The sequence below is a fragment of the Pterocles gutturalis genome, unplaced genomic scaffold, assembly GCF_000699245.1.
Source record: "Pterocles gutturalis isolate BGI_N339 unplaced genomic scaffold, ASM69924v1 scaffold6282, whole genome shotgun sequence".
NCBI classification, from domain to species: Eukaryota; Metazoa; Chordata; class Aves; order Pterocliformes; family Pteroclidae; genus Pterocles; species Pterocles gutturalis.
In genome coordinates this window covers 947-23,392 of record NW_010115164.1, presented here as the reverse complement: position 1 = coordinate 23,392, position 22,446 = coordinate 947, and the positions used below count along the sequence as shown (strand labels likewise).

The following is a 22,446-nucleotide window of genomic DNA, read 5'->3' as shown; positions in this document are numbered from 1 at the left end:
AGAAGCTGGTGTTTATGATGGGGAAAATAAATTCTATTAATGTTATAGAACCACAGCTAAAGAGACACAAGACAACAGCTAGAAATTAAATATGTTAAAAAAAAGTCAGTAAACATTGTTTCTCTGCATTTGAAGAGGAATAGATTTATGCACTTTCATCAGACTGATGAAATTTTATCATAGGAGGATTATCATATTCTTTCTAAAGGGAAAAAAAACCCTAAATGATATTTGTTAACGATAAATACTTTTAAATTTTAATTGTATCTAAATGTCCTAGGAAGCCATGTGGTTCATTTACAGTCCATTTTCATGAGCCTGGGAATACCTGAACACAAGTGCATTGTTGATGTTCATGGACATGTATCATAGACAGATACTATACCTCAAGTCTAGTAACCTGCCGTTAGTCCCAGGAAAAATAATGTTAAAATCTGATACAGCGTTCAGTTGGAAATGAATTAAGTGGCAACTAATATTAGAATAGATACCAATAAACAACTAATGATACAGTTATTATAGACAGATCTTATCACACAAGCCTTTACTTGTTTATGATGTTGTAAACTTGGTGGATAACAGGGTCTTCTGTAGCAGCAGTAGATGTTTCCAAGGTGTTTCATTTTAAAAATTACAATGAGTGGTACTTTAAAAACCTGCACATTAAGTAGCTTCTGAACTGTCCCATCTTCATGGCAAACAAAATTTATCACCAAGTGGATACGTTCCAGTTGAGGGTCGCATCAACTGGCAGAAGTCTACATGCTATGGTTTTCTGGACACCATGTTCAAAGCCAGGGGTTATGTGGCTGCACACAAGACTGCTACTGTCTACATAGAATCATAGAATATCTCGATTTGGAAGGGACCCAGCTCCCTGCTCCTTGCAGGACTACATAAAACTAAACCATGTAGCACCATACTGCTTTATTACTTCAGCAAACTGTTGCAGGAGGCAGCAGTTCCTACTCCCACTGTGGTCTCCCGGCCCAGACTGTCCCAGCAGCTGCTGCCTACTGCAGCTGCATGCACAAACAGAAGCAGCCAACTGCCCAAGACCTCACCATACACCCTGCGAGCTGGAAGCAACTGTTCCTGTACAAGCTGGCAATCCTGATGAGTTTATAAAGTTTTCTGGTGTTCACGCATCAAGGAGAAAGATAAGACTAAGGTACTGGGGAGTGGGGATGTCCTGAGTCTGTGCTGACTGAGCAGACCCACCTTCCTATCAGCCTGGGAACCAGCCTCTGCTTCCGGGTGATGCCTGCAAGTACACATCAGCAGACACAAGGATTAAAACTGTGATAAATGAGCCTTACTCAAGTGGCAGTCTAAATTATGTCAACTGCTATCACAAGATGCAACCCTTTGTCCACAGACAGGAAAGTGCTGAGTGCCCATCATAGCCTGCCAGATCCTGAAACCAACCTGGGCAAAAAACTGTCAGATTTTTGCACCAAACTAGAAAACTCCAAAACATTTCATGTCTTGGATCATGGTTATATGTTGTCTGGAACATAAGTAGACAAAGGTGTTTCACTAACCTCAGGAGAGCAGAAACAGGATGAAGTTTAATGGTTTGTGTTATACAGCAGGTTGGGGTACGTGATGCAACATCCCTTCTGACCTTAAACAGCAGTGATCTGAAAGCAGACAGACATTGCCAGTGCTTATATTAGGGGAAGATGTTTAGCACCCAATGATTTTCAAATGATGTCTATGTTGATACAGCATTAGTATATTCAAATAATAGGCAGTGGTCCAGCCAAGTTTGCCAAGTCCATCTATTTCTTTTCCTGTAAATTATCTGTACTATTTAAAAATTTTTACCTCAACCACAACTTTCCCACAAATTCGACAACTCCTTGAGATCCTCTTACATTCTTTACATTAGGAATCATTTTAATTGGTTCATGTTCCAGGGTCACCCGACTTTCTTTTATACATAGATCAGCACATTTTAAATGCTATAACACGAAGTACTGTATATATAAATAGGAATCTGCTTTAAAAACAACATATTGCCTTCATATGTGCAGTTCTTATCATAAAAGAGGTTTGATCAAGCTTTGAATTCCCTCAAAGGAATTTTGCCATTGACAATTTGAATCAAATTAAGAGCAGTCTAGTACAAAAACAGTCTGAAAAGAAAGGAGACTAACAGTACTAGAATGTAGACACTGTCAAGTTTGAAGCAAACCAGAGCAATTTAACAAAACAACAAAAACAAAGATTCATGCTCAACTAAAATATCTGTTGCGGTCTGCTAATAGCTTGTACCACTGTTACCATTTTTGTAAATTTCCAAAGCTGTTATTTCCTTTTTAGGAGAAAGGAAAAAAAGGATTTGGATCACCACAAATTTTGTAATGCTTATAGTATGTGCTCTAACACTTTCCATTTAACTTGTAAGTGCAGTGTAGAGGTTGAACAAATAAAATTTCAATTTAGAGGAATGGAAGTTTTCAGATGAAAGAATAATAAGCACCTACAGCCTTCAGAATCTGGAATGGAACTGTTTTTAGTGGAACTCATTCGATATGAGTCAGCCTTAAGTAATATTTTCAAAATGCTGCAGGACTTCACAAAAACATTAAACTAATTACTACTGGAGATTTGGGTCAATATAATTTTTTTTTTGTATTCACTATGTACAGGCTAAGAGGCTATATATTCATTATTTAGAGATATAGAAAACATAATGCATAAACACTACACTAACTCTTTATAATTAAGTGGCTTGCTTTATGATGCCCATGGAATGGCCTTCTCCCTTAGTGGAGATTTCTTTACCTTCTGCTCCAGGTAACCAATTAAAATTAACTAGCCTTTTTTTTCACCTTGAGAGTAAAATTTAATTTAAACAATGAGTGACTGGTGCAAAAACTCACTACTCATTTTATGTGGCAATGTGAGTTCCACAAACACTTTCTGGGGCTTTACGCTACTATGACCCAGATATCCTACTCCTTATTTTGGGCACCCAAATTGCTTGGTTCTTAGGGTATACATCTGTGTAACAGATGTGTACACAGGTTTAAGATTAAAAGGAAGCAGTTGGTTTAGATAATATCTATTAGGTTTTAGTAACTTGAGTCTTTTGGGAAAAAGGAGATTAAAAGTGAACAGATTGGGAGGAGTTTCCATTTATGTAGAAGTGTGCCGAAGTTATAAAGAAGATAGTTTTACAGGAGAGAAAAGGCAAAAAGGCTATCATTGATGAGTGAAGAGAGAAAATAGTGACACTGTAACTCGACAATATTTGAAGGCTTGATCTTGCCCACTGCAAAGTGATATACTTGCAGCAAGCTCTACTTTCAGATTCTTTCACTACAATCTGTCAGACCTCTTGGCCATCTCCAGCCACGAAAACATGAATTAACAAGAAATGAGCTTCAAATAAAAGTAATATTTCTGTTCATGTATCACAAACTAAAGAAAGCTAGATGAAAATAGGTTTTGATCACATTACTCATCAAAGAAAAATTATTAAAAAAGGAATAAGAAGAAAATTAATTTTGGAGAAAACAGAGATGGTTTAACTAGGAGCACGGTTGCTGTAAAGGTGAAATATCAATATGCACTGACATTATCCGGTATGAAGTGTATTCATAACCGATTTGCAACTTAGTTGTCATCAGTGAATGTACACATTATTTTGTGTATTCCTTGGAAATTATTTAGATTATGTTCACATGTCATTTAATGACTTCTGAGAGCTACCAAAAAAAAAAACCCAAAACACCCCAGCAAATTCAGAAAACACAAAATAGAGACAGAAAAAATAAAACACCCACACACTTTCCCACCTTTTGCTGCTGAAGAAGCCATATCTCCATTTGTTGGCCTTTAGTCCTACCTGCTCTCCCAAACAGAGGTTAATGAGGTGAGTGCTTTGTGAGTCAGAACAGTAAGATTAGGAAAGCATATAAAATAGTGTTGAAGGGACAGAATTAAATAACAGAGTGGAGAGAGAGCAAAAATCTGGTTAAAGAAAAGGGAAAATCCATTGTCTTATGAAAAATTTTATGTCTTATCCTTGGAAGGCATGTGTTTCTTCACCCTGACTATGCAATTTATATTGTTAATTTAAAACTGTCAGCGAGACAGGAACTATATGAATGAAAAAGTCTCAGCTGAACTTTATGTGACCCAAGCTTTTATCATATCCTAATTACAAAACATCATCATGTTTGTTCAATAAGATTTTTCTACAAGTTATGAAGATATGCATGCTTTGTATTTCAGTCAATAGAATGAGAAAAACAATGTATACTGGGCCTACAGAAATTAATGTAATAAACAACTGGTGCATAAATATAACTGTGCCAAAAACATATTAAGTCCGTACTATCCTATACTTGCAGCTAATGTACAATTCTTTTTGTACTGCAAATGTAAAACTGCATCTATTACTGAAAGATCAAAATATAAATTACTTTATGACAATATTGACCGTGTCCTTCAAAACAAATCTTTGAGAGAAAATATAAGTAGTGATTTTCCTGTGAATTTTAAAATTCTCTTTACAAATATTATGTTCCATTGCTCATCTTGCTGTACCTTCTTCCCCAGTGCAAAACCTCAGTATTACCTTAAAGGACATCTTTTTTCTGTATTAAAAAAATATTTTCTTTATTCCAGTTGATCTTCTGCTGAATTCCCCTGCTTGTTGCCCCACTTGCAGTCAAGGCTACATTTTAGGTTTTCCTTGGTCAGCTGAAACTAATGAAGTCATTTTCAGATGAGTATCATACTGTGAATGAGAAACTCCATCTGGTCTCAGTTTGTCTACACACAGAATAAGAAGAGCTTTGGCCACTTTTACATTTCTAGTTCTGATACCATGCACACTTCTTCACCTACTTAGCTTAATTCAGTAATGTAATCCCACTGCTTCGCATTCACTTATTTGCGTCATTCAAATAGTAATGTAGATATGGTCTGTCATCAGCATATTTCCTAATGTGTAAATGGTTTCCCCACACCAGGGCAGCACGTGTGGTGCCACAACATCAAAAGAGCAACATTGACTCCCTGTGGGATGCAATGGCACTTGGCACTCTGTCTTGAGCAAATTTGTTTGCTAACTGTTATTGCAGAAGCGCAGAGGTCTGTAATCATTCAATGTCTTTCTTGTTCTCCGTGAAGGGTCCTGAATTATGCCAGGACTTTTCCTGCTCCCAGTAACTTGCACAGACATGGAGGCCCAGATGCACCAGCAGCAGATTTTGGGGGAAGTCCACATCCATGCTCCTCTTCTTTTGGAAACTGCTAGGGTTCGCCAGCCCAGCCGCATCCTGTGCCATGACTTTTCATAAAGATATGGCCAGTTGATAACAGACGAGAAACTTGACCTGCACCCACAACAATTGTAGTTAAATACAATTAAAACACAGAAGACACTTTAAAATAGCTTATGCATACTTTCTATATGCACATTTTACATTTGTCCCCATACGCCTTTATAAGAAAGAGCTTGTGTCTCATAAAAAGGGAAGACATCGACCATTTAGACATAAGGGAAGCTTCTTATGGAAACATTAAGACCCACTTTAAACAGTTACTGTCTTACTGCACTATTTTTTGGCATTGCCTGGTGAAAATAACATCTCATCCAAGCCATAAGATGCATTCTTGAACTACATCCATGGAATAAGAAACAGACAATGTAAAGCTGAGTAGTTCCAGATTCTGAAAAGCAGGAGAAAGCTGTAAGTGAAAAATGAACAAATGTACAAAGTGAGTTTACAGTAACTGCTGAAGAACCGTTCCTGGGATGTGTTTGTCTTAAACAAACATGCATTCAATAACAGAAGTAAATCTCCAGACCAAGTAAATTCCAGTGCTTTGCAGAAGAAACTTTGAACTCGGTATTTAATGTTGTGGAAAAGGATGCAACTCAAAGATAACCCTTCATCTTTGGTCCTGATCCTCAAACTAAAATTTTATTGAGGATATTTTACTGTGGACATAAGACAGTTAAAGAAAAAAGCAAAAAAATGAATGAGTCACTTGGCTGAAGAAGCACAGCAGCACTGAGGTCTGAGCACTATTTGTTAGCTCATGTCTAACTGTATAAAATAAATTGGAAAACAAAAGTCTGTTTGTAATTTGGTTTATAATCTAAAATGTTTTCCCTCTAAGGCTGTGGCTAGTGGTCTAAACTTTCTCAGGTTTGTGAAACACTGATCATTCTGTCATCCCACAGGAATAACAGATGGGTTGTCCTTGTACAAAATATGGTATCCACCTGCACTTCATTAGAGAGCTGCATTTTTGTACATGCCACACCACAAGATCACCATGATGACATAGCAGCTTCAGAGAACAGCGTGACTAGGGCTTTTTTTTTTTTTTCTCTTGTAACACAGTTGATCTGGCAGACTTTTACCTCCTGACACTGTTTACAGCATATATTGGTGGATACAGTCCCTTATTTCATCTGCTGTGGGAATTAAGGAAAGCAGCTTCAAGGCAGAAAGGTAAGTGCTACTGCATGTTTTAACCGTAATGCTCAGCTATTTAAGTGTAGCTATAATAGGAATGTGAAAACGTGTCAGGATAAGTTTGCCAATTTGTAAATTGAACACAAATCAACAGTTGCTTAGTGGATTCGCTTTCTGTTTCCTTAAAACAACCTCACATATTTTGTGCATCAGCATTAATTTTTTGTAGTCTGTTTTGTTCTACTTCAAAAGAAGAGTTAATGTACAGTACAAAGAAATCTGTAAGACTGCTCACTGCTTACTTATTCATTCATAATCTATTAGTAAGAGCACCACAGACTCCATTTGTTAAATCATTTTGCTTCATTTTACAAGGAGACAAAGTATTCTGATATTTAAATAATTAAGTAAACAATGAGAGGAAAATTACAGGTATTTTGAAATTTTTAGTTAATTTTAAAGCATATTTTAAATCTACTATAGAAACTTCTTGAAATTAAATCTTTTGCAAACTGTGTAAGATGTTATGCTGCAGAATTAAGGTAAATTTAGTTTAAGGGTGATTGAATGATAAACTTATATTTACTTTGTTTCACAACAACTTTAGAATTAAGGTAGTAGAGATTAGCTCCAAAATAGCTTGAATAGTTTGTCTACTCTACTGTAGTAAGCATTTTTCCAAAATCGTGGATTTGCCATTTAGCATGTTTTGGCAAGTTGCCTGAGCAACTTCACAAACATTTTCACAGGTATTTTACGACACAGTTGGCTAGAACAAACACAGGCAATTAGTTCAAGCATGCTTATGTTATAACATAAACGTCTAAGAATATATTCTAATTTTATCATTTGGATTCAGATAGTTCAGTGCGACAAACAAGTATGTGTACAGGATCTATTTACCTTTTACACTTCTGACAGAGAAACCCTTAGATAAGTGAATGAGAAATCCATGAATCAAACAAGGTAACTGCATTACATATATACTTTACTGTCCTATTTTATGTCACACACATGCTCATATGCCCTTGCACTACAGAATTCTCACATACATTTTAAAATGTTGTTGAGAAAATAATTCAAAACACTTGCTACCTAATTTTTAAAATTATTTTTAGGGTTCTGCAGAGCAGTTAAACATTGTATACTATTTAAAAGAACTGTCAATTAATAATAAAAAAGTGATATAAATAATAAAATTTTGCATTACAAATATAATTTGAAACTGGAAGAACAGTAGAATTTTAATTTAAAATAGGAATTTTATGCTACTTTATCAGTAAAACTATAAAATTATGCGGATATATAAAAATGTCTCTGTAAGGCCAAAGAGTTTAGTCCAAGAAGTTCATTACACTCTGTCTTATACTTTGAATACAGAAGCAGTTAGTCCCCCATCCTTACTGTTTAGTACCTAAATAGGACCAGATTTTGAGCTGAATTGTGTCATTGTAGTGTCTTTGCTTTCAGAGAAGCTGTACTTATTTATACCAGCAGGGGACTGAAGGTTGAGTTTGTGTGTTCTCATGCAGTAATGAAGAACAGACAAAGGAAATTACACTGATAACTCATATTTCAATGATTACTCTGTCCTATGGTTTGTAATTACATAAATGTGATGGGACCAACACCATGGAAAAGATATGCAATTGTCCTCCTTATTGAGGGGACAAGAGCTTAATATCTGGCAGAGGGACTTTGTGAGTGATTGACTGAGAGATAAAATGAGAATTTTTTTTTTAAAATCTGCATGCTGTACTGTGTGAGATCAATAGGACCTGCCTAGAGGTACTTCAGTTGAGATTACTAGCTGACTAGAAAGTGATGTTGCTTTTATCAAATCAATCAAAGCAAGGAAATTTAGAATTTGGGAAGACTTTCTAGCGATGGCCCTGCATTTTAACACTAGGTACTCTGTGTAACACTAAACGAGAATAGCAAGACTAACTTACTCTGCTGGAAGGTTGCCCAGATCTGAGATCAATGTCTGGTGGTCTGTTTACAGGCTTCACATACTCTCTGAAAGTACTTGAGAACAAGAAAGGTCTGAGGATTTTCTTAACTCTCTGAACAGTAGTTGAGTACACCAAGCCTTGTCTTTAACTGGTGAAAATCAAAGTAAGCTCACTGTCTTCTGTGATGTTAGACCCCTTTTTCCAACACAATATTTATCTAGCTATTAAGAAATAAAAGCAAGACACTAATTAGCATCTTGTGGAGTATCTGTTGAGAAAGGTATGCCCCTAAAAAGTAAGGTGAGACCACTCATGTTGGATCACAGCAAAACATCCCCAAGAACACTGAATGTCCTTTTACTGTATGTGAACTGGAAAACCAACTAAGTGAAGCCAGTGCTTTATTGTTCGATTGATTTAGAATGATCATGCAATATAATCAACATATTTATTGCTGCATTGAGAATTTGCAAGAACATTTGCACTATCTGAAATTCAGTCATTTCAGATCCACCCTAGAGCCATATTAGACAGAGTATACTCATGCACACATATGCAGTGTTGGTTGTTGGACATGTCCAGTAGAATATGCCGTATATTCCTATTTATTTATTCTTTAGGTGAATATGAAACCTAGTGGATCAGGCTTTACTGGACACAATCTATGACAGGAAGGTATTTCAAGCTACAAGCATCTTAATAACACACTTTACAGCAGATTATTACCTTCAGTTTGTAACTTCCCTGGCTCTTTCAAACTCAAGTCAAATTACCACATGTTATTTAGACAAAAGGCAATTCAGTATAGTAAGAATGCTTGAAAGAATTTAAATGGCAGAACTGCCTCTGAATATGGCCTTCAGCAAAACTGGAAATTCTTCTGTGCCAAGTTTAAAAAACTTGTGCTTTATTATTGTCACTTAATGAAAGAATGCAGGAAGATAGAATATTTTACTTACAACAGCATAATCGCCTGAAATTTTGCATTCTAAAGGCCGACTATATCAAGACAAGGACCATAAGTTTAGAGTAGTAACAATGCAATACTAACCAGCTAATAATTTTTTCCTGATTAATGTCTTTAAACAAGAAGCCTAAATTAATTAGTTTTTAATTATAATTCCTTATGTGGTAAAATTTCAAATATTGCTGAGAGAAAAAAAATGAAGTTGTAACTTCTTTGTTCCCTTTCACCATACAGGGACAAGACACATTGCAAAGATGACTTTAAACTCCATACCCATCCTTCTGTTATTGATTAGTGGCGTTTTTTGCCAATATGACTATGGTCCCGCAGATGATTATGGTTATGATCCTTTTGGGCCATCTGCAGCAGTCTGTGCCCCAGAATGCAATTGTCCTTTAAGCTACCCTACTGCCATGTATTGTGACAACCTTAAACTGAAAACCATCCCAATTGTACCAAGTGGAATAAAATACCTTTACCTTCGAAACAATATGATTGAGGGCATTGAAGAGAACACATTTGATAATGTAACAGACCTACAGTGGCTGATCCTGGATCACAACCATTTGGAAAATTCAAAAATTAAAGGAAGAGTCTTCTCTAAACTAAAGCATCTGAAGAAACTTCACATTAACTACAACAATTTGACTGAAGCTGTTGGACCACTCCCAAAAACTCTGGATGACCTGCAATTAAGTCACAACAAGATCACAAAAGTCAATCCTGGTGCACTTGAGGGGCTAGTGAATCTGACTGTCATCCACCTCCAGAACAACCAGCTGAAAGCAGATTCTATTTCTGGGGCCTTTAAAGGCCTGAATTCACTTTTGTATCTTGACTTAAGCTTCAATCGACTTACAAAGCTACCAACAGGATTGCCTCACTCCTTACTCATGCTGTATTTTGATAATAACCAGATCTCCAATGTTCCTGATGAGTACTTCCAAAATTTTAAAGCCCTGCAATATTTACGTTTATCCCACAATAAATTAACAGATTCTGGAATACCGGGCAATGTCTTCAATATCACATCACTGGTTGAGTTGGATCTCTCCTTCAATCAGCTGAAGAGCATTCCAACTGTCAGTGAGAACCTCGAAAACTTCTACCTCCAAGTCAACAAAATTAACAGTGAGTTGAATTTGCGTATTTTCAATATTTTCAGGTTTGTTTACCACAGTCTGGACATTGATGGTCAATGCAAGTATCTGAAAGGGTAGATCAACCAGGCTGAAGGAATGGTACTGAATAGACTGTTAGCACACTGACATTCCTCTGACTGTTGTCCACATTAATGTTAAAAGGCAGACATTTATCTGATAGCTACTCAAATTAACCCTAAAGACAGAAATTTCTATTTTCATACTAATGTGGATATTATTGGCAGTTTCTCACCTCATGTAAATTGGAGTGACTTCATAGAAGCCAATTGAGTTAACTTAAACAACTGAGAAAAAAACAGTAGGAAAAGTTTAATCAGTGTGGAAGATGTTTTGAATTCATAAATCAGCAAAAAGAGATAGAGATCAGCTGAGGATCTGACTATGGTATGAGTAACCTTTCAGAAGGCTGCTAGTGAAAGTGCTGGGGGGAGAAGAGACAGAGAAGACAACAAATTCACAGGCACAAGGCACAATGAAAAAGACAAAAAGAAGCAGCTGCTTTTTTCTCTTTCCTCCCTTCTCTCATTCAGTATCCCTCCAAACCCATCTTGTAATCCAAAGTGCTGCCCCTGTTGTTTCTTCTCTTCATTCCCACATTGTATGATCAGGTGGCAACCTTGTCTCCATTCAAGCATAATTTGAAAAAATGTTCCCTCTGAAGTCAATAAATCTCAAACCTTGCACGGAGGTTTCTACTGAAGCCGGACTTTTAAGAGGCTCCCCTAATCCTTGGGTGGGAATGAGGTGTTGGAGAGCTGGAGAGGCCTCATCATCACCTCAGAAGCTCTCCAGCTGCACCTCTGTCAGCGGTGGTCCCTGATGGAAAGGCAAATGTGTCAAACGTAACAGTGTTTCTTCAGGAGGACTTACACCACCTTGCTAGCTGGCATAAAGTAAACCATAAAACCCTCTCGTTTGTTTGCCTGCTTGTATCCATCACCAGTTTAGGTTATCTGTGTTAGCTGTTCCATATATAGCTAACTCCATACATATGTAACATTTAAAACCAAACATTTTATTTTACGAGTTGGAGGGAAAGACCTTTTGAAATGTTTTGTATTTACTGTCCTTCACCTTTTCCTCAACACCATGTTTTGTTTTTTTTTTTTTTTCCCTCTTACATGTCAGTTGCTTGTTTTGATGAAGGAAAATAATGAGTTAATGCCAGTGTAGCGACAGGACGAGGCACAACGGCTTTAAGCTGAAAGAGGGTAGATTTAGATTAGATATTAGGAGGGAGTTTTTTACTGGAGAGACACTGGAACAGGTTGCCCAGAGAAGCTGTGGGTGCCCCATCCCTGGAGGTGTTCAAGGCCAGGCTGGATGAGGCTTTGAGCAACCTGGTCTAGTGAAATTTGTCCCTGCCCATGGAAGGGGGGCTGGAACCAGATGATCTTTAAGGTCTCTTCCAACCCAAACCATTCTATGATTCTGTGATTCCTACCTGAGGTATCACATACAGCACCCAATAGAACTCTGTCAGATACTTTTCCTCTCCTAAAAGAGCTAACAATGATTATTTTTAATTTCTTGAGATATAGGAGGCAATTTTCTCTGCTTAGAATGGTTGTTCTGAGCCTTCTGCAAGATAGCCAGGTACCAGGTTTGCTTTCCATTCACATTTCCAAGGACTTCTAAGCAATTGTGACAACAATTTAATTTTGCAATGAAAGTTGTATTGCCAGAGTGCTGGCCAGCAGCAGAGGGGATGGTGTGACGAGTGGGTGTGTGCTGACTGCTGCTGTACTGTCATTTCTACCCTGTGTACTAATACAAGAGAACTCTGTTTTACTGGTTTTTGCTTAACCTTAAAACCTGGATACTTCAATAATACATTTTCTTGACTATCTAATTTCACGGGCATAATATTGTGTTCCCTAAGATGCTAACTGACAATATGGGACAAAATTTAGTTAGCAATAAGCACTTCAGTTTACTGAAGTGCCAGATACAAAGCCTTTACAGTTTACTGTGTGTTACACCTGACCTACAGCTGTGAGTGCTTAGCCTTTCTAAAAATTGAGTTGATTGACCTTTGAGTATTTGAGCCTCAAAAAAATTACCAGTTTCTTTTTTTTTTTTTTTTTTTTTATATAAAATATTGCAATTTGTCAGAGATTTATGTAAGGAAGACTGAAATAAGGCCAGCTTCCCTTCCATACCACGGCCTGTGGTACACATATACCGTGGGAGGGAGACTTCTGTATTTGGGGTAATGATTAATTGTCCTAAAATGTGCAAAAGGTGTAATCTTTCAGATTATGCTTACATAGTTTAAAATTTCCACTTCTACTGAAACCTAACATAAATATATTTCTCCAGAGTTGTTAATTTGCTGCTATCTCCCTTTTTCTCAGGTACCTTTAGGCTATCAATAAATGTTTATATTTGTCTAAGGAAGAGCAATCTGGTTCCAACTCTTTTGAAAGAAAGGAAATATTTCTCTAAATTATTGCTCATAAATTTCATCCTAAACTTGCTACAGTCATTATGCGTTACCATACATAAAAAATTTACCTGTCTGAGAAATATCCGAATTTTAGTGACTTTGAGCTTATTGAACAAGAGTTGATGAATATACACACAAAAAATTTTGTAGCAAAATTGGCTTCACTCCATTATGTTCTGTCTTCATCTGTGATGCGAGGAGCAGTGGGCAAAGCAGATAGCAAAACAAAACTAAGACAAATTCAGAGTAACTCCTCTATCTCCAATGAATAAATTGAAACACACCCATTACATTGAATGAAAGATAGGTATCAACTGTATACTCCATCTACTGTACTTGATGCTAGTTGGATCTCCAAGCTCACGTAGGATCATGGAAGGTTTATAAAAGCCTTTGCTTTCTCCATACCTCAAACACAAGCTACAACTTCTAAATTGAAAATTCTTTTTTAATTTTCTTAGTAGTGGTAATTTAAGGTTAGAATTTTCTGTTTATACCAACAGTGGTTTGCTACCATGCTTTAAGATGTCAAGTGTGTACATATACATACTTGTTCTACAGACTCCTAAAGGCAAAAGGAAACTCTGCAGGATGAAAGAAAGTACAGGAGTCAAAGAGGTTCAGTGATACAAGAAGAGCATCCAAAGGCAGACTTCTCCATATTTCATTTGTACTTGTAAAGGATTAAGGAGAAAGGTGTTGTTTCCACATGAAATACCAGCAAGAAGATACCATGTGAATTGAGTATAAGATAGCACAGGGGAATGTGAAAATGTTTCAGAGGACAGTTAAGGAGCCATATATTCTGCTCCAGTTGTCTGGATCAGTTCCTGTACCATAACCGTACTTATTCTAAACAGAGTGAGTTGTGGAGGTGCTTCATGCTCTCTCGTCTAGCTCACTCCACCAATCCCAAAAGGATTTTTTTTGAACAATGGTCTGTGCAGAAATTACTCAGATCCAATTACTGTGGGACCATAGACCAACAAGGATGACTATGGGACTTCAGATCCCATTAGGATTGCCAACTGTATTACACGCCTGAACAAGGAGTCTTTGCCCAGTTAATTTTCCTCTCAGCTAAAGCTTATACTCCTAATGTGCAAGGGATATACTCTTACCTAGCATATAGTAGAAAAATAATTCTGTCTTAAAAATAAGTTTTTCTATGCCCCTATTTTGCTCTGTAGGTATGAGAAAGGAGAGAAGAGGAGAGGAGAGGAGAGGAGAGGAGAGGAGAGGAGACATGCCTGATCCTGATATTTTTTCCCAGATATTTCAAAAATTCAGGTAGTTTGTTAGAATATCAGAATGTTTTATGGTGACAGACACATTTAGTGAGAAAATAATTGCTCAAATTAAAATCCAACGTTCATCCAGTCCTTTGTATTATCTCATTTTCCTGGATCATGCAGGAATTCTGTGTTGGGAAAATATGAATGTCACACTAGTGGCAAAATTCCAGGTACACTGCCTCTGAACTTGAATATTATAAATGCAGGAAGGTATTTTGACACCTGAAACACTAATAAGTGTAATAAAGGAGGAAGTAGGCTACTGACGTATTTTATGCAGCAATGCTCTGGTGTCACTGATTTCAGCTCCCATACAGATCTTACAGGTAAAAGCACATCAAGTGCATTCACAAGACCCACCTATCTTATTTTCTGCTAGTGGAGACTGCAATTAGAAAACAAACTTTTTTAATATGCTTCTAAAAACTGATAATGATATGAAATGATAATGATAATACCCAAATGAAAACAGTGTACACCAAATATTGGAGCCAAATCCCACGGAAGTTCATGACAGAGTTCCTTTGACTTCTGTGAGGACTAGATCTGCATCCACTTCCAAAGGGGTTTCAGTCTCATAAATAGTCAGTACAGCTGTGTAACAGATACATTCTGTGGTTTATATGCATGAAGTTTGTATCGTTTCAGTAGTTAAGTGTCACAGAATGTTAGAGATTGGAAGGGACCTCGAAAGATCATCTAGTCTACACAACTTGTATAAATCTGCCTTTTTGCAACCAAATGTTAGTTTTTGTCCTCAAAAGTAACAATATGGAAGAAGCAAATAAGTAAATTTAGAAAGTTTTAAAATATCTACCTTCAACAAAAACATACTTACCATGTCTTTCTTGAATGACAAGAAAATAGAAAAAAAATCTATATTCGAATCATGTTTACTTTAATCTTTACAAATTACACCCAAACTATCTGCAGAAAAATGGACCTAAATAGTTAATAGCATAGCCTGTAGGTCAAGCAAATGCGTTCCAAGTCTCAGGATCTTATGTTTTCATTCAGCAAAATTCATCTCTCAGATTATATGGTCCTAACTCACAAGAATCATCAGTTCACCTCAGCTGGTACGTTCTGAATCAGAAGAGTATTAGAATTGGTCTGAAGGCTTAAAATTGTACTGTATTGCAATATGGACTGCCTAATAAATGTGTTATTAAGGATGCATTTTCTCTCTCACCCATCCAAAAGAATGCTGTACAATATACAAAGTCTAGGATTTTTTTTTATTTGCTTTAATCAAATTGGTGATCAAGATCTAACATTTTAAATACATTTCCTTATTCCCTACTCAAAACATTTTATTTTGCAGAAGATACACAAATCTTCACCCATTCTTCAACATCATCTCTCTGTGTCCAAATAATTACCTAAACTCTCATGCTTTAAAGAGCTGCCTGTGCAGATGGGTGTACATTCATACTTTGTCGCAAGCCACGTTTCACCAATAACAACTGATTATTGTAGTGCCAGTTCTGAAATAATCCAGTTGAAATTAATGTGGAGATGTGAAAGATACTTCGTGCACTTCCTTAAGTACAACAACATGAAGTAGGTCATCACATTTTGTGAAGTCCATGAAGGACCTATGATTGGTAGCTAAAATGGCATCTGATTTTGAGAATGCTACCTTGATATCTCAGAAATTATGAGAGTTAGTCCTTTGCAACAAAAAAGAACTGAACAGATTAAATTTGTCCGCACACTGGTGAATAGGTTCCTTGAAGGAGTCAATTTAAAATATTTTCTGTGTGAATTTGGTTGATATCCCAAAGAAGAACAAGCTGCTCAGACTGCTTCTTTAGTAGTGATGAAGCTTTTCAATAAACTAATCCTCTGTCTATTAGAGGAAACACAGGTGAGAATGAAGGACCATCTTTGCAGAATTATGCAATGTAGTATGCAGGGGACATCAGGTTTATTCACATACGTTCTCTCTTGAGGATAGATCTCTGCATGACAGCGGTGTATAATATGCATATGTGTGTTCTTATGTATACTGAGCACAAAATTTCTCTGCTTCATGTAATTTCTAGCTTACAGTTGATACTGCTCATAAGATACAAGACATAGTTTTCCATTCAGCACTTGTCTGGTGTTATGGGAACCAAATAATAATTCAACTGAATAGTGGCTATATATATCATGACATATAAATTACAATAAATATTGTTATAAATAATTTTTACATTTATACTCACCTTCTAATCCTGCTGTTCTGGAAAGGTTCAACTATACAATTGAAATGTAAAACTTGTCCCCAGACTAGCCCCAAATTTCATTTTGAAACTAGTAACTCAAAATGACACATCCAAAATTATATTTGAAACAGACACCCATTGGACTGCCTGTTCTTAAGGGTAAGGTCATATTATGGTTTCAGTTTCTTCAGAAATCTCTTACTTCTTTCAATATCTTATATAGCACAGTTTTACCCTTACATTATAATTTCCGCAGCGTGATTGATTCCACCCTCTACATGTTCAGTTTTATTGGAGTTTCATTTTTTACTTTTTTCTAAATGCCAGATTAGACCTCTATGTAAAATATGAAGTCTTAAAATTGTTACTGGGAGAACATAGCACACAAAAAACTCAGTCTTGTAATTCTGAACCTCTCACAACTAATAGAAAGAACCTGTTGTAACACAGTCCCCTCAAGTTCCAGCGGACTCGATTACATTAGTGGACATGCAAAATATTGAAAAATAGTAGAACAAATTTAAGGTCACAAATTCCAAACAAAATTTTAAAAGCAGAAAAATAATGGGTTTTGTCCTATTTGTCCTAATTATTCATGTTTTCTCATATTCATGTTCCCTTTGTTTCAGAGTTCCCATTGAGCAGCTTCTGTAAGGTTGTTGGGCCAACGACCTATTCCAAGATCACACATTTGCGCCTGGATGGAAACAATCTCACTCGGGCTGACCTGCCACAGGAGATGTACAACTGCCTTCGGGTGGCTGCTGAGATTTCTCTGGAGTGAGATACCTGGGAGCATCCAGTGCCCTTCTAGGGGCAATAACTAGAGAAATTACATCATGATAGCTCTTTAAAATTAGGATATGCCTCTAAAAAAGTGTCAATCTGCATATTAACCATTCTGTTTGTTAATATTTAGCATGCACTTGGCAACCTTAAAGAAACATGCATATTTTTGCAAACAGTTGTATTTAGAAAGCACAAGAATGAACAAATGTGTTGCAAAATATGCCTTCATCTGGCTAGGTAAGGTGATGAAAAGCATTCAACTTTACGCTTTTCAACTTCACAGAAATCTATGTCCATGCACACAATGCATGTCAGCAGGCACCAGACTTACATGGAAGTTAGGAAGGTTTCATCAGAGTGCTGGGTAGTGTAGGCTAACCTGTGTAAATACAAGATTCTTCTCCAACTTATCCAATCTTTTTAATTATTCATGCCTTTTTCATATTGTTATCAATTACAAAGGAAAAAATGATTTAACAATCTCAGAACAATTTAAAATGCATGAAAATATGTTTTCAGATCCCAGGATATTATTAAATTAATAGAATATGCAAAAGATAACAGGGAAACATATATTTTTCAGGTTAAAAAATTGTTTACTCTTCCTTTTGTTATACTTTCATTTAAACTTTCATGGTAAAATTTTTATCCATTGCTGGTATAATTTTTATTTCAAAATAAGTCATTTATACAAGTATTTTTATTCAATTACTTGCATGCTACTTTTAACCAGATTGTAGAAAATAAAACATAGCAAATATAATTTTTGTGTTGATATCATTGTCAACTATGTTTCAGTCTTATAAATTGAGAAAAACCTTCAGGTTAAGACAAGATAATCTAAGATATTCTATTATTATTAAAATTTATTGTAAGGTTAAATAAATTGTTTTCTCTACTTTCAAGTTTCAATATGTTTGTAAACATATAGTTTAACATACTCCATCGTACTTGTGTTGGCCATTAAGTCAATGCCTTACGGAATTTGCAGTATGAGAGTCACAGAACTATGAAATAGTTCAAATTAATTTCTCAGCATTATCAATAGAACAATGAAATCTCTCAGAAGATGCAGGCAATGAATAAAATGCAACCCTAGCTACTCATGATAGAGAGATAGTAGTGTATTCTGTCTGTGAATGAACAGTCTAAATACTGTCAGCATTCTGGAACACACACTAAATGTGTTAGTAACAGAGTGTCAAAAATGGCTTGCTTGCAAACACAGATCATCCCATGGGTACTATTTTCTTTTAAACTACTAGGCTATTAAACAGTCAAGCAGAAACTCTTCTAGTTGCTATAGCAAAACCAGAAACTATCACCTCTGCAAAAAAAACCCCAAAAAACCCACACCAAAGCATTTAGTCGGCATATTGCCAATTCCAGATGTTTGGAATCAATACACAATTCACAAAGAAACCTGAGACTAAAACAAAAGGAGAGATGCAGGAGACAGCAGAATATTTCCCTCCTAGTGTTTATCATTCTGGAATTCCTAAGTGTTATTGTTTTTTTTTTTAATCCACATACAGGACGGATTGAAAGAAACCTTTGTTACAAGTAAACTGGAATTTTCAGAAGACTGAAGTCTAAAGCTAGGGCTTTCTGAACACATCAGAGCGGGACTCACTACAGAATAGCACTTAGGCAGTATTGCATAAGAGAAGATGAAAGAAGTGCATGCAAAAAACCCCAAAGAATAGAGAAAGATACGGGGAACAGCATTCAAGCATTTCCATAAAGATTTTAACCCAGCTGTCCACCTAAGGGGGTCCCCCTAAACACTAAGACCTTTAGAGAACAAACTGATACTGAGGACTGTCACCGCATAGCTGTGATCTAGCAAACAGGTCAGAAATTTATTCTTCTTTTCAGTTAGTTTCAGCAAGCCAGTTATCTTTATGCAAATCTTAACAGAGTGAACAGTGAGACAAAGAACAGTCCACCTCAGGATAGATCAAAACCTGTTGATGAGAGTACTTTCAGCATACCTATATGTTGCAAATAAAGCATCTACAGATGTTCACAAGGCATTTTGAAGTTCTCTTCAAGGATACAGTAGAATCAAAATAGCAAACTGTACCAATGACCTCCCTTAGAAACTGAGGAACCTCCACTTTGCAATGAGCACTTGGACAACTAAGAGAAAATGGCATTTGGCAGTACATTTTTGTCTTGAACACCTCTTTCCTGTGGTGCAGAAATTCCCAGTTAGTTGGGGAGAGATAACATTGTACAGTTTGCTCTTCACACTATCTGTGAAAAAACTAGCACACTGTCTGAAAAAAACTAGAATGAGATCCTTCTGCTAAAGGAGGAGAAGGACACTGTACCTCTTAGCTTTCAGATTGAGACACAGAAGAACAGATTTCGTATTCTGAATTCGTGAATTGATTTAAATCACTATAAAGAATGTTTAAGTTCCCAATATCCACATATCTTGCAGAAACAGATAGGCAACAACATACATGTATCTTAGTTCTCAGTTTATTCAAGCAACATAAATTGTTTCCTAGGCACTAGGCAGAAATATAGGTGTTTAGGAATACTTAACAGAGCTAGAACGTTGGAAACTGAGTCATTTTAATTTGCAATTTCTACCCTTCCTGGAAGCAAAGGTGATGGATCTTGGTTATAAAGCCATCAGCATTGTGAATACTGAAATACATGATGCATATATCCCTGTTCCCTCCTAACCTGATCATATTATAAATACTTTTGTGTACAGATGCAAACATGTTACTTAAATGTAGGCAGATATGAACAAATATTGACACAGCTGCAGTAGTATGGAGACAGTGAAGTGGGTAAATTAGCCTGAATCAAACTCTGTTTAGGGCTACATAACATGCAGCCTACAGTATAGCTATACAATTTACTTACAATATATGTCTCTCCATCTTTCAAGTCAAAATGGCTAAATCTATCAAGACATTTTCATGTGAAATTTCACATGTATGAATTCACAAAAATCAAGTTATTTTGGAAAGACCATGAACTTGAAAGAAGACATAAAAAGGAAAGTTTGCTACTGACATAATGAAAAGCAGGATTACAGTAGCAACAATATACAAAATCAACAGACAAAAGCCTTACCAACAAAATTTCAGGAACTGATCTGCAAGTATGTTGTACAGCCATTCACAAAGATAGAGTCACCTTTCAAATAAGCAAGTATTGTCTGATTTAAAAGATATTTTTCCTATTAGATTAAATTACAGGTGTTCTCTAGAAGGAATAGGCAGTGACTCGTGAATTTCTGGACATACACTGGAAGCATAAATCCTACATGCCCTCTACTACTTTATAGAGCTTTATGAATTATGAATGGTAGCCTATGAGCAGCCATTGATTTCAGCTGTCCTTTTAGTGCATGGAACCCAGTGGGGTCCTGTCCCTACTAGCAAACCTTCGGTTTTACTGAAAGGGAATAAATAGGAAGATGCTCAGCATTAGCCAAATTATTTTGAAAACTGTGAATAAGAAGGAAAAACATAACTAAGAAAGGCAGTCTGAATTGTTATATGTAGAGCTGTAACAAGCATAAACTAAAGACAGTAGAGACTGTGAGGTTATAAAGCAAGCATTAAGTTCACTGGAGAGCCACTAAGATGGAAGGCTGCAAAGACGACTTCCCTCAGACTTCTCCTTTCCAGGTTATGCCAGGTCACTTCCCTTAGCCTCTCTGAATGTACCATATGTCTCAGTCCCATGGTTTATTGCAGTCTTCCACAGCCTAAAAGAGCACTGTAGAAAAAGGAGACAAAGTCAGGTGTGCACAATGAAAGGACAAGAAGGCAAAGGAAAAGTTACAAAAAAGAGAAATTCAGGGTGGACATACAAATAAATTCTTCACAATGAGCAGGTAAAGCACTGACACAGATTGCCCAAGGAGGTTGTGAACTCTTTGTCCTTGGAGATTTTCAGAACTTGCATGGGCAGTGCACTGCGGAACAGAGCTGGCTTTGAAGTTAACCTTATCTTTAGAAGGAGGTAGAACTAAACTGCCTTCAGATGTTCCTTCAAACTTATTTATAATCTCGGTGAATCTGTGGTTCTAAGAATACTGGTAACCAATGGGTGGAAATATCAACTTTAATAATCAGCTCTGCAGCTGAAGAGTTTTGCTTCAAGTTCACATGGAATATTTATTAATTCAGGTTCCAGTCCATAATTCATACTCCCATGATACTCACAAAATCATAACTCAGCTAACAGCTGGATATAGATTCCATAGGTAAAAACTGTGGAAACTTTCCTTCAGTGCCCAGATATCTACAGCTGGCTTGTGTAAATCTGCTCCCATTTTGACACTTGTGAGCTACTAAGTGCTGGCGGTGAAGTCAGAAATCTATCCCATCTAAGTCTCCCATGTGGGACAGCACTGGAAAACATGCTTAGATATCTACAGAAAACCAGAAACAGTCTTATGAGCTACCATCCCAATGGACAGAGTGCCTATGGGGGACATTTTGCTTGTGAACTTTTTTGCAGATTTAGATAATGGATAAAAGACTCTCAGTCTATGAGAAAATAACTTGATCAGTAAACTATATAGCTTTCATGGATAAATATCTCTTAAACATTTTCTACTTGGTGTGAAGTAATGTTGTGCCCAACATTATTTTAGGGCACCCATCTTGAATGTAGGAATGTCAGGTTCAAGTGCCTGGGCAAATGATCCCTTCATTATGCAAAGCAATATAGCCCTGAAAGAAGAGGCTGAGCACTTTTAATCACACTATACTCTGCAGCTGCTGAGATAAAGTTGTGGCTGTGGGCTAGGCAGGAAATAATTGTGTCCATATCTACACATGCTGGAACCACAAGAAGGATCCTAACAGTTCTCTCTCAGAATTGGCCTGCCTGAAGTGCCCAACTGGAATGAGTTCAGAGGTGAGACTGAATCACTCAAGGCTGAGCCCTGAAGATTTCAGTTTGGATACTTTAAGTTGCCCTCAGTGTGATAGCGTTTGTGGACCCTTGAGATTCTATCTGTTTGGGGTTTCTTGTCAGCATCTATATCCCTCCATCAATATGAAGGTATAGGCATACAATCAAGAGTCGAGGATTTCAGTTGGCAGCAACTTATCTGAAATATTATGTATTGCTACTCTTAGGTGTTATAAAGCATGTTTCTTTGTGGGTGTAACCCCACCTACA

At 36.6% G+C, this 22,446-nt stretch overlaps 1 protein-coding gene across 1 annotated transcript; it reads left to right on the top strand.

Moving 5' to 3' along the window:
- Positions 1-6,177: 6,177 nt before the first annotated feature.
- LUM (lumican) lies at positions 6,178-18,178 on the top strand. The gene is made up of 3 exons (XM_010075072.1): positions 6,178-6,485; positions 9,606-10,502; positions 17,121-18,178. Exons 2-3 carry the CDS (start codon positions 9,626-9,628, stop codon positions 17,273-17,275), a joined length of 1,032 nt encoding a protein of 343 aa, XP_010073374.1. The 5' UTR covers positions 6,178-6,485; positions 9,606-9,625; the 3' UTR covers positions 17,276-18,178.
- The last annotated feature ends 4,268 nt before the right edge of the window (positions 18,179-22,446 follow it).